Raw genomic sequence first — 13,031 nt, 5'->3', positions numbered from 1 at the left:
AGGCATCGAACCCAGGGCTTCATGCATGCCAGCACTCTGTCGCTGAGCCCCCTTCCCAGCCCTTAAGTCTTGATACTTTATTATTTATTTATTTTTGTGGGTCCTGGGCCTTGAATTCTGGGCCTGGGCGCTGTCCCTCAGCTCTTCAGCTCAAGGCTAGTGCTCTACCACTTGAGCTACAACGCGACTTCCGGTTTTCTGGTGGTTTATTGGAGAAAGAGTTTCACGGACTTTCATGCCTGGGTTGGCTTTGAACTGAGATCCTCAGATCTCAGCCTCCTGAGTAGCTAGGATGACAGGTGTGAGCCACCAGCGCCCGGCAGGTCTTGATACTTTAAAGCCAGGCCCTGGGATGTTCTGATTGGGAGGCCTGCTGCTCCCATCGTTGTGAAGGGTGGGATGTCACAGGTCGCCCTCCCACCCCAGAATACAGCTCGGTGGGCTCAGGAGGACTCCTGCGCCTCCCAGGCAGCCCCGAGTGGCTCTTGGTGACTCGTGGGGTTTTGTATTCTGCTGATTACTGTTTGGAGCTTCTTTGTGGTAATCTTGAGAGAGGTGTTCAGTCATGTTGCAATTACAGTAAAGATACAAGTCCTAGGGTGTTTGTGTGTGTGTGTGGTTTTTATGACTTGGTGATTTGTCATCAAAGTGTTCTGAGGTAAAAGATAATTTGGAGTGTGTACGCCTGCCTAAATTACTGATCTTATTTAAAAGATTAAGTTGACAGGTCAAGGTGAGGCTTCCAGCTTCCCTGGCTCCTGTGACTTTGGGATTGTAGCACTCGAGGGAAGCCCTGCAGACCCCGCTGGGGTTTTGCTGCGGGGTTGAACTGGGGGGCAGCGTTCTTGATGCCAGATGCTCTGGTTCCACTGTCAAAAAAAAAAAAAGCTAACCAACCCTGGGGTTGGAAGCATGGCTTGGTTGGTAGAATGCCAGCCAGTGAGTAATAGTATCAAGTGCCAAGTTTGAGTCCTGGTCTTGAGTCTAAAGAAGTGAAGAGTGAAACGGTATTTCTGGATTCTGGTGTATACCACGTAGATGAGAAGTGCTGTCCTTGTTCTACTCCAATCTAGCTCTGGTCCAGGCCCCACACCCCCATGGGAGGCCCCACTCATGCCTTGCTGTGGCGTTATGGCTCATTTCTCTGCCTTACCTACCCTGACCACCTGGGATTAACCCTTTCTTCACGTTTTGTATAGGTGACAAAGCTCTGGATGGCTATAGTAAAAAAAAGTACGTGTGCAAGTTGCTCTTCATCTTTCTCCTTGGTCACGACATTGACTTTGGACACATGGAGGCTGTGAACCTGCTGAGTTCAAACAGATACACGGAAAAGCAGATTGTGAGTATGGTCACAGGGAGGGCTGTGTGCCTAGTGGACTGTTTTCAGACTCCTTCCTCCTGTTCCATGCTGGCACCAGCCTCGTTGGCTGGGACAGTGGAGGTTTGTCTTTTTTTTTTTTTTTGGGCCTAGGCGCTGTCCCTCAGCTCTTCAGCTCCAGGCTAGCGCTCTACCACTTGAGCCACAGTGCCACTTCCGGCTTTTTTCTTTTTGCTTATGTGGTGCTGAGGAATCGAACCCAGGGCTTCATGAATGCAAGGCAAGCGCTCTACCACTGAGCCACCTTCCCAGCCCCTGGAGGTTTGTCTTAAATCAGCTCTAAGGAGGGTCTTTGTTTGCGTGGAGTTCTGAGGGGGTGCCCTTTCTTCCAATGTAGCTTTCCCGCCCCAGTACTGGGGATTTAACGTGGGGCCTTGTGCATGCTAGGTAAGTATACTATCTTTTGGGCCATGTGTGCATGCTAAGTAAATATACTACCTTTTGAGCCATGTCCGCAGCTTTTTTTTTTTTTTTAATTTTAATTTGCTTTATTGTTGTTGGGTGATACACAACCAGTTTATATTTACATATGTCAGATAGTAAGTACATTTCCTTTTGCACAGTGTCATCTGTTCTCCCATTCTTTCCTATTCCCTTCTGTTCTTTTTCTTCTTCTTTTTTTTTTGTTGGTTGTGGGGCTTGAACTCTGGGCCTGGGCACTGTCTCTCAGCTCTTCAGCTCAAGGCAAGTGCTCTACTGTTTGAGCCACATCACTGCTTCTGGTTTTCTAGTGCTTTATTGGAGATAAGAGTCTCCCAGCCTTTTCCTGCCGGGGCTGGCTTTGAACCATGATTCTCAGATCTTAGCCTCCTGAGTAGCTAGGAGGACCAGAGTAAGCCACTGGCACCCAGCTATTGTTACTTGTTTTTGAGACTAAGTTTTACTCTCAGCAGACTAGACTAGAACTGTCATCCCCTGCCCTGCCCTTCTGATGGCTAGAATACAGGCATGCACCTTCTCCTTCGGCCCCTTTTGTCTTTGGTGCACACTCTGACCCTTCCTTTGTGCCTGTTGCTGCCCACATGGCCATCTTCAGCCTCTCTGTTCCCAGTCTTGTTAATGACAGCAGTGGCAGGTGGGTTTGCCCTGTGGCTCTGTGTCTGAAGGACACACGGCACCGACAGGGTCAGGAGGTGGAATGCAGAGGGGACGGTCCTCCCATACACACTGCACTGGGGTAGACAGCACACGAGCACCTGTGGCGTTTGGTAGTCTTAGTGCCCTGAGGATATTGAGGTACCATGGTAGACAGGTACATGAGTGTCGTGGGGTCCTGGACCAGTGCCCTGAGCACACCCAGATCTTTACTTTTTCTTTTCTTTTTTTTTTTTTTTTTTGGGTCCGGTCGTGGGTCCTGAACTCTGGGCCTGGACGCTGTCTCTCAGCTCTTCAGCTCAAGGCTAGCACTCTATCACTTGAGCCACAGCGCCACTTCAGGCTTTTTTCTTTTTGTTTATGTGGTGCTGAGAAATGGAACCCAGGGCCTCAGGCATGCAAGGCAAGCGCTCTACCACTGAGCCACCTTCCCAGCCCCAGATCTTTTCTTTTCTTTTTTAATTTTTTTATTGTAAAGATACTATACAGAGGGTTACAGTTACATGAGTGAGGTAATGAGTACACTTCCTCTTGAACATTGTTACCCCCTCCATTGTTTTCCCCCTACCATCTCCTCCCTCCCTTCCCCGAGGTTCTTTTTTTTTTCTTTTTTGATTGTGATTAAGTGATTACCTAATTTCCGGAAATTCACAGTATTGTGGAATAATGATGCTCATTTAAAGTCACAAGTTCATTCTAACTTTCCTGGAGCAAATTGTCTATCACAGTCTGTAATATATAACGGTGCTCACATGTTATATACCATATATGTGATCAGCAGCATGGGGATATTTGGTAGTGGTTCAACCAGATGAGTGGGAATTCTTTGTTTCTTAAGTCCTGTTAGTTTTGTCATATCACCTAACATTTTGGATTTAGAATCCACTTATCAGGGAGACCATGTACTGTTTGTCTCTTCGTTCTTGGCTTACCTCGCTCAACATGATTCCTTCTAGCTCCATCCATTTCCCTGCAAATGCCATTATTTTGTCATTTCTAATGGCTGCATAATATTCCATTGTGTATAGATACCACAATTTTTGGATCCATTCATCTGTGGTGGGGCATCTAGGTTGTTTCCATATCCTAGCTATTGCGAACAGTGCTGCAATAAACATGGAGGTGCACGTGTCCTTGTATATTGGTTCCTGTTGTTCAGGGTAGATGCCTAGAAGTGGTATGACTGGGTCGTAAGGGAGGTCAATCTTTAGCTTTCTAAGGACCCTCCGGACTGCTTTCCAAAGTGGTTGTATAAGTGTACATTCCCACCAGCAGTGTAATAGGGTTCTTCTTTCTCCACATCCCCTCCAGCATTTGTCGTTGGCTGATTTGTGGATGTGGGACATTCTGACTTGGGTAAGGTGGTATCTCAGGGTTGTCTTTATTTGCATTTCCTTCACCACCAGGGATGATGAACATTTCCTCATGTGTTTCTTTGCCATTTTTATTTCTTCATTTGAGAAGTCCCTCTTTAGTTCCCTTGCCCATTTAGTAATTGGTTTGTTAGGTTTGGGAGGGATTAGTTTCTTGAGTTCCCTGTATATACAGGATGTTAACCCCTTGTCTGATATATTGCTGGTAAATATTTTTTCCCAATTAGTTGGTTGTCTTTCTAGCTTGGTTGCGATAGCTTTATCTGTGCAGAAGCTTTTTATTTTAAGGTAGTCCCATTTGTCGAGTCTCTCTCCAACTTGTTGTGACCCTGGGACTCTGTTCAGGAAGTTCCTTCCTGTGCCTATTAGTTCAAGTGTCTCTCCTACTCTGTCCTGCAGTAGTTTCAGAGATTCAGGTTTAATGTTAAGGTCTTTAATCCATTTTGAGTTGATGTTGGTGCATGGTGATAGGCTGGGGTCCACTTTTAGTTTCCCCCAGATCTTTTCTTAATAAAAATTTATGGACCAGGTGCCAGTGGCTCAAACCTATAATCCTAGAACTCTGGAGGCTGAGATCTGAGGATCACAGTTCAAAGCCAGCCCAGGCAGGAAAGTCCATGAGACAGACTTTCTCTCCCCCTCCTTCCCTTCTTCCCCCCTTTCTTTCTTTCTTTCTTTCTTTCTTTCTTTCTTTCTTTCTTTCTTTCTTTCTTTCTTTCTTTCTTTCTTTCTTTCTTTCTCTCTCTCTCTCTCTCTCTCTCTCTCTCTTTCTTTCTTTCTTTCTTTCTTTCTTTTCTTTTCTTTCTCCTCCTTCCCTTTCTTTCCTCTCTCTTCCTCTCTCTTCCCCCCTCCCCTCCCCTCCCCTCCCCCTCCCCCTCCCCTCCCCCTCCCCCTCCCCTCCCCCTCCCCCTCCCTTTTCTTTTCTTTTCTTTTCTTTTCTTTTCTTTTCTTTTCTTTTCTTTTCTTTTCTTTTCTGTCCTGGGGCTTCAACTAGGGCCTGGGCACTGACCCTGAACTTCTTTTGTTCAAGGCTAGCACTCTACCACTTGCGCCACAGCACCAATTCTGGCCTTTTCTGTTTATGTGGAACTAAGGAATTGAACCCAGGACTTCATGCATGCTAGGCAAGCATTCTGCCACTAAGCCACATTCCTAGCCCCCGTGAGACTGTTAATCTCCAATTAACCACCAGAAAACTGGAAGCGACGTGGTGGCTCAAGTGGTAGAGTGCTTGAGCTGAAGAGCTTGGGGACCTCGCCCAGGCTCAGACTTCAAACCCCACGACCACCCCCTACCCCCCCAAAAATGTGGAGTGAGCCAGGGGATGTGGCACATTCCTGTAATCCCAGCTACATGGAAGCCAGAGGCAGTAGGATTGTGAGTTCTAGCCCAGCCTTCACAAAGTTAATGAGACTATTTAAAACATACTATGCAAGTGTGAACCATGATTCAAACGTGCCCCCGATATTTATGGTTCAAGTGGTAAGTGGTAGAGCACTTGCTTAGCAAACGAGAAGTCCTGGGTTCATTTCCTAGTACCGCATTAAAGAAAGGAAGAAAAGGAAAGATGGGAAGGGAAGGAAACAAGGAAGGACAAAAATAAAAAAATGAGTTTAGTGTCTGTCCTGTACTAAGCAGTGTGCTGGAAGACCCTGGAGAACAGTGACTAAGAGCAGATGTCAGCTTGCTGCTGCCCAGTGAGGTGACGGCACCAGATAGTCCAGTAAAAACCAGCAGCAGCTGATGGTGACTCACGTTTGTACTCCTAGCTACTCAGGAGCCTGAGATCTGAGCATCCTGATTTGAAGGCTACCCGAGTGGGAAAGTCTGTGAGACCCTTATCTCCAATTAATCACCTAAAAAAGTTAAAAGTAGAGCTGTGGCTCAAGTACTAACCTTGAGCAAGAAGAGCTCAGGGATAGCACCCAGGCCCTGAGTTCAATCACACACAAAAAAGCCCAGTTGTGGCTGGGCTCTGATGGCTCATGTCTGTAAATCTAGCTTCTCAGGAGGCTGAGATCTGCATCCTGGTTTAAAGCCAGCCCAGGCAGGAAGGTCCATGAGATTCTTACCGCCAATTTACCATCAAAAAGCTGGAAGTGGAGCTGGGGATCAAATGGTAGCTCTGAGCAAAAAAAAACCCCTCAGGGATAGTGCCCAGGCCCTGAGTTTAAGCTCTGGGACATACATACATACATACATACATACATACATACATACATACAAACACATAAACACAAACACACAGACACACACATAGTGTGGCCGATGCAAGGGTTCTGTATTGGTTTAAGCTTCAGGACAGATAGACACACAGACACAGACAACCACACAACACACACACACACACACACACACACACACACACACACACACACACTGTGCTGCCTCAGGATAGACACATAGACACAGACAACCACACAACACATACAGACACAGACACACAGACAGACACACAGACAGACAGACAGACACACACACACACACTGTGCTGCCTCAGGATAGACACATAGACACAGACAACCACACAACACATACAGACACACAGACAGACACAGACACACACAGACAGACACACAGACAGACACACAGACAGACAGACATACACTGTGCTGCCTCAGGATAGACACATAGACACAGACAACCACACAACACATACAGACACAGACACACAGACACACACAGTCACACACAGACAGACACACAGACAGACAGACAGACAGACAGACACACACACACACTGTGCTGCCTCAGGATAGACACATAGACACAGACAACCACAAAACACACACACACACACACACATACACACACACTGTGCTGCCTCAGGATAGATAGACACATAGACACAGACAACCACACAACATATACAGATACACAGACACACACAGACAGACACAGACAGACACACAGACAGACAGACAGACACACACACACACACTGTGCTGCCTCAGGATAGACACATAGACACAGACAACCACACAACACATACAGACACAGACACACAGACAGACACACAGACAGACAGACAGACAGACACACACACACACACACTGTGCTGCCTCAGGATAGACACATAGACACAGACAACCACACAACACATACAGACACAGACACACAGACACACAGACAGACACACAGACAGACAGACAGACAGACAGACAGACACACACACACACACACACACACACACACACACACACGGTGCTGCCGAGGCCAGGGCCCTATATTGGCTCTGTGAAGGAGGGGTGCAGGTGTGTGGAGAAGGGGCAATGGAAGAGCGGGGCTTGGTGTACACAGTGGGAGGCGGCTGAGGGGAGGGGGGGAGGGGGGGGACTCCCTAGGACCTTTACCTTGGGAGCCATGGAAGTGGGCTGTGATTTAATTGGGAAGTGTGTGGTCAGAGATATTTTGAGAAGATTGCTGTGTCCCGTGAAGGAAAGGTGTGAGTGACTCTTGTGGTTGTGTGTGAAGAGGAGGAGGTGACAGAATGGTGACATTGGGCTGGGATTTGGTTAGGTAGAGGTGTGACTGGGACACAGGTTGAGAGCGAGCAGTGGATAGCGGTCAGCTGAGTTTCTGAATAGTCTGTTTATTAATGAGTAATGCCAAGGTTGGTCCTCTGGGCCATGGCCCCTTTCTCCCTGATTTAAAGATGTATGGCTTCCAGACACTCAGATGCATGACGATTGGAATGTACCCTAGAAGGAATGCTGAGGCAGGGCAGGGTTGTAGCAACCGTGTAGCAGCCATGTAGCTTGTGTGCTCCTGAGAGTGAAGAGTGAGCTTTTGGGACAAGTCTCACCTGTTCTGTGGGGAAGGTGATGGAGATTTCATTGTGGACTGTGGGGACAGTGATGGAGGTCTCACCTGCTCTGTGGGGATGGTGATGGAGGTCTCACCTGCTCTGTGGGGAAGGTGATGGAGGTCTCACCTGCTCTGTGGGGAAGGTGATGGAGGTCTCACCATGTTCTGTGGGGATGGTGATGGAGATCTCACCATGTTCTGTGGGGACATTGATGGAGGTCTCACCATGTTCTGTGGGGACAGTGATGGAGGTCTCACCTGCTCTGTGGGGATGGTGCTCGAGGTCTCACCTGCTCTGTGGGGATGGTGATGGAGGTCTCACCATGTTCTGTGGGGATGGTGATGGAGGTCTCACCATGTTCTGTGGGGAAGGTGATGGAGGTCTCACCATGTTCTGTGGGGACAGTGATGGAGGTCTCACCTGCTCTGTGGGGAAGGTGATGGAGGTCTCACCTGCTCTGTGGGGAAGGTGATGGAGGTCTCACCTGCTCTGTGGGGAAGGTGATGGAGGTCTCACCATGTTCTGTAGGGATGGTGATGGAGGTCTCACCTGCTCTGTGGGGATGGTGATGGAGGTCTCATCATGTTCTGTAGGGATGGTGATGGAGGTCTCACCTGCTCTGTGGGGATGGTGATGGAGGTCTCACCATGTTCTGTGGGGACGGTGATGGAGGTCTCACCATGTTCTGTGGGGATGGTGATGGAGGTCTCACCATGTTCTGTGGGGACAGTGATGGAGGTCTCACCATGTTCTGTGGGGATGGTGATGGAGGTCTCACCTGCTCTGTGGGGATGGTGATGGAAGTCTTACCTGCTCTGTGGGGAAGGTGATGGAGGTCTCACCATATTCTGTGGGGACGGTGATGGAGGTCTCACCTGCTCTGTGGGGATGGTGATGGAGGTCTCTTTGTGTACTGTGGGGATGGTGATGGAGGTCTCTTTGTGTACTGTGGGGATGGTGATGGAGGTGGTGATGGAGGTCTCTTTGTGTACTGTGGGGATGGTGATGGAGGTCTCTTTGTGTACTATGGGGATGGTGATGGAGGTCTCACCTGCTCTGTGGGGATGGTGACAGAGGTTTTCAAAGGTTTGCTTGTCTGTGCATCGTGTGTTACGTCCCAGTCAGTTGTGATAAGCTCTTTGTCTCCTGCCTTCTTGGAACACAGGGATACCTGTTCATCTCCGTGTTGGTGAATTCTAACAGTGAGTTGATCCGCTTAATAAACAACGCCATCAAAAACGACCTGGCCAGCCGCAACCCAACCTTCATGGGCCTGGCCCTGCACTGCATCGCCAGCGTGGGCAGCCGGGAGATGGCTGAGGCGTTCGCTGGAGAGATCCCCAAGACCCTCGTAGCGGGGTACGTATCTGGTGCTGCGGACAGTGTGCTTTGGGTGGACGGATCAGTTGTGTAACGGCCGACTCAGGCCCCATCTCGCTTGTCTGTTTTATGCAACAGGATGTGCAGTGGTAGAGTTCACATTCCCAGTTAGGATTTTCCTCTCTGACTCATTAAGTGAACTCAAGGCCTTGTGCTTGCTAGGCAGTCCCTCTGCTACCACTTGAGCCACATTCCCAACGCTTTTTGTTCTAGTTATTTTTCAGTAGCATCCAGGTTTTTGTCTGAGGCTTGCCTCAGGCTGAGATCCTTCTACTTTCAGAGTTACCACGTGGCTGGAATTACAGGCACATGTCATCACGACCAGCTTTTCTGTTCAGATGGGATCTTGCTCATTTTTTGCCTGGACTGGCCTTGATTCATGATCCTCCTAAGTAGCTGAGATTACAGATGTGAAGTACAGTGTCTGGCTGACCACTGAGATTTAAGGAAGAGAAGAAAACCCTGACTCTCACCACCCACACCAGACCCAGGAGGGCCTGTATGGCACCAAAGGAAGAAGCATAGTTGCTTTTCAGTGTGGTTGAGCTCTGTCCTGCCTTTCCCATAAGCCTTGGAGAGAAGGCCAAGCCCCAGACCCTGAGGATTTGCATCACCTATCCCTTCATTTGGAGAGCAGCTGAGTGGGGCTGAGTGGCTGGCTATGGAAGTGTTTGAAATAGCCCTAGCTTGCTTCCCTGCCTGCTCAGGGTGTTTTGTTGAGTTGGACATCTGACCCTTTGATACGCTTGGCTATGCCTCCAGCAGGATTCAGAGGGGCGCAGGATGGCTCAGGAACTGGGCAGGTGCCAAGGCCACGAGGGATGCAGCTCTCTCGCTCGTGGCCAAGGCTGGAGAGAAGGTGCAGTGTGTGCCAGCCTTCTCCAGGTCACGTTGCCCCAAGAGGACCTGGAGACCGGGGCTGCGGTGCCCACAGTGAGGTGCCTGCTCAGCAGAGGTCCTTGGGCTAGAAGGGAGCCAGTAGGGGCACGGGCCTGCCGCTTTTCCTGGGTGTTTGTATATAAAACATTTTTGAGCCGGGGATGCAGTTAGTGGCAGAGCACTTGCCCAGCATGCATGAAGCCCTGGTTCCTTCCCCAGCAGCACACGCATACACACAAATGCATGTACACGCACATGCACACACGTGCACATACACATAAATGCACACACACACAAGTAACTTTGGGAGAGTCCTGGAAGAGAATGGAGAGTTTTTCCTATTGGTTTTGCTTGTTTAGGAATAAATATCAGTAACCAAGAAGTAAATGGGAAAGAGCCCCGTCTCTCCTCTTCCCTCTCTGTGGAACAGCAGTCCTTACCTGAAGTACTGTGAGGACATGGGCTCAATCTCAGGTGTATTCTGACAGCCTCTACAGGGTCTTCCTGGTGGGCCTGCAGCCTCCTGGCTAGGATGGGAGAGGGAGGGGCCCCAGTGCTCTCCACACTGGGCTGATCAGAAGCCAGCTGACCCTTGCCTGGCCTAGTGTCTCCTCAGACCTGCAGCCATTGTGCTTCTGGCCTTTGGGTTACCCTGGAGGGAGACGAGAGAGAGACAAGAGAGGAGAGGAAAGAGGTGGCAGTGTGCTCCCTGAGGCTCGATGTTGGCCCTGGGCTCTCCAGCCGTGGGACTGGAAGGGGCAGTGGGGTGGGCAGCATGCACAGTGGGGGAAGGAAGCAGGGCCGTCTCACACTGGGCCTGACAGGCTGAGGCCAGGCTAGGACACAGAAGTGACACATTTGTGCAAACTGCTTTTTCTTTAAGCTTTCTGATGAGAGCGGGTGTGGTGGTACACACTTAGGATCCCAGCTTTTGGGAGTGGAGGCAGAGGATTGTGAGTTTGCAGCCAGCTTGGGCTATATATAATGAGGCCATGACTTAAACAGGGCCTTGGGCAAAAAATGTCATGTGATCCTATATCAACCAACAGCTGGGCATGGCGGAGCACATCTGTCATCCCAGCTGTTCATAAATAAAAAAAGACGGGAGCGGGCTTCAGTGGCTCAAGCCTGTCATCATCCTAGGATCATGGTTCAAAGTCATCTTGGGCAGGAAAGTCCGTGAAACTCTTCAGTAAACACCAAAAAACTGTAAGTGGTGCTGTGGCTCAAGTGGTAGAGCACTCGCCTTGAGCTGAAGAGCTGAGGGACAGCGCCCAGGCCCAGAGTTCAAGCCCCAGGACTGAAAAAAACAAAAAACAAAAACAAAAACATGAAATCCCATTTGAAAAATAAATAATAAGGATCAAAAAGGGTTGGAGGCATGGCCCAATTGGTAGAACACCTACCTAGCAAATACAAGGCCCTAAGTTCAGACCCCAAGACTCCTCCACTGCAACAAACAAACCACTCATACCCCAAGGGCTAGAAATCTAGCACTTAGCAAAGTCTTGTATTTTTTTATTTTTTATTTTTTATTATGTGTTGTGGGGCTTGAGCTCTGGGCCTGGGTGCTGTCCCTCAGCTCTTCAGCTCAAGACTAGCACTCTGCCACTTGAGCTATGCTACAGCCACTTCTGGTTTTCTGGTGGTTTTACTGGAGATAAGAGTCTTATGGTCTTTCCTGCTTGGGCTGGCTTTGAACTGCGATCCTCAGATCTCAGCCCCTGTGTAGCTGGGATTACGGGCGTGAGCCACCAGTGCCTGGCCAAGTCTTGGGTTTTGTTCTTAGTATTTCCATAACAAAGCAAAACAAAACAAAAATCTATTCCCACTCCCACTTGTCTCAGTTCAGCTGTTGGGTACAAGTTAAAACCCTTCCTCCATCTTGGATATCAGGAGTGGGCAGATGCTGTCTGTGTGTGAGCCTGCCCCCCAACCCCTTCCGGCCCTGCTTCCTCAGCCTGGCGGGCAGGGTGAGGTGTGGGGGCGTGGAAGCGCGATGGCATTCTGGAGGTGAGAAGGGCCTCCCTGGACTTGTGGGTGGAGGCCCCTGGCACGTTCCTGGTGTGAGAATGGGTGTGTCGGACCCATAGCCAAAAACACGATGGGTCTAACATGCAGAGCCTGCACGGCCAGGAAAGGTGTGAAAGTTGATGCTGTTTGAGGTGAGCCTGCAGGGCTGCTGGGCCACCGGAACTGTGTCCTTCAGTGAGACCTGTGCAGTAGCACATTGATGTCCAGCCTTTGTGGTGATCCTGGCATGCTCTCCCAGAGAGGGGTGCTCTACCGTGCGGGGCTTGGCACGCAAGCCGCAGTGACTGCTCACCTCTGTCTTCTAGGGATACCATGGACAGCGTGAAGCAGAGCGCGGCCTTGTGCCTGCTGCGCCTCTACCGGACATCACCTGACCTTGTGCCAATGGGGGACTGGACTTCGCGAGTGGTGCACCTCCTCAACGACCAGCATTTGGTGAGTCCTGTTGCTGCAGAAGGGCCCGGTGTGACTGCGAGGGGCAGCTGTGATGGTGCTGGTGTCCCCCCCCCCCCCCCCCCCCCCCCGTGTGGCTGGGCACCAGCCCAGACTCCCCCAGGGACACTGTCTGTGTGGACCATCCCAGTTCCTCGGCCAGCTGCTGGTGTGGGGCGCTGGGCTTCCTGCCAACGCCCCTCCTGTTAGGGCTGGCACCCTGCTTTATAGAAGGGACAGGAGGTCTGCGCCCGCTGTCACAGGGCGGGGCTGACCAGGCTGGTGGCAGCGGGTGGTGGACAGTGTACCTTACGGCTTGTCCTGAGCAGACATGTCAGTGGGTCTGGCCCACTGGCAGGGGAGAGTGTTAGTTTGTTACTGCCTTATTCCCCAGGAGAAATCTCCAGATGCTAGAAGTACAGGTGATTGCACGTGAGCTCCGAGGGAAGCATGTGGGGTGTGGTGGATGCTGTGCTGTGGAGTGCGGCCTCCGGGCCTGCCCCCATCACACTCCTGTGCCTGCGGTGTGGGAGAGGGCCCACCAGCCAGGGCCCCTCAGATGGGAGCCGAGTAGCATCTGCAGGCTGGGTGCCGGGGGCGGGGGAGACTCACTGCTGGAGGCCGTTGTCAGGTGGACTTGTAGCCGAGT

At 50.4% G+C, this 13,031-nt stretch overlaps 1 protein-coding gene across 3 annotated transcripts in view; it reads left to right on the top strand.

The window, feature by feature from the left end:
- The window catches only part of Ap2a2 (adaptor related protein complex 2 subunit alpha 2), a 78,746-nt gene that overhangs the window by 28,418 nt on the left and 37,297 nt on the right, over positions 1-13,031 (top strand). For all 3 annotated transcript variants that reach the window (XM_070009763.1, XM_070009764.1, XM_070009762.1), the window contains exons 3-5: positions 1,200-1,342; positions 8,823-9,016; positions 12,256-12,385. In XM_070009763.1, the coding sequence (XP_069865864.1) occupies positions 1,200-1,342; positions 8,823-9,016; positions 12,256-12,385 (467 nt within the window). The remainder of the gene's footprint in view (positions 1-1,199; positions 1,343-8,822; positions 9,017-12,255; positions 12,386-13,031) is intronic.

Source organism: Dipodomys merriami, unplaced genomic scaffold (assembly GCF_024711535.1).
Source record: "Dipodomys merriami isolate MVZ:Mamm:240054 unplaced genomic scaffold, mDipMer1.0.p SCAF_78, whole genome shotgun sequence".
Taxonomy (NCBI): domain Eukaryota; kingdom Metazoa; phylum Chordata; class Mammalia; order Rodentia; family Heteromyidae; genus Dipodomys; species Dipodomys merriami.
The sequence above is the reverse complement of the archived record's forward strand: the minus strand, read 5'-3'. Positions and strand labels throughout refer to the sequence as shown.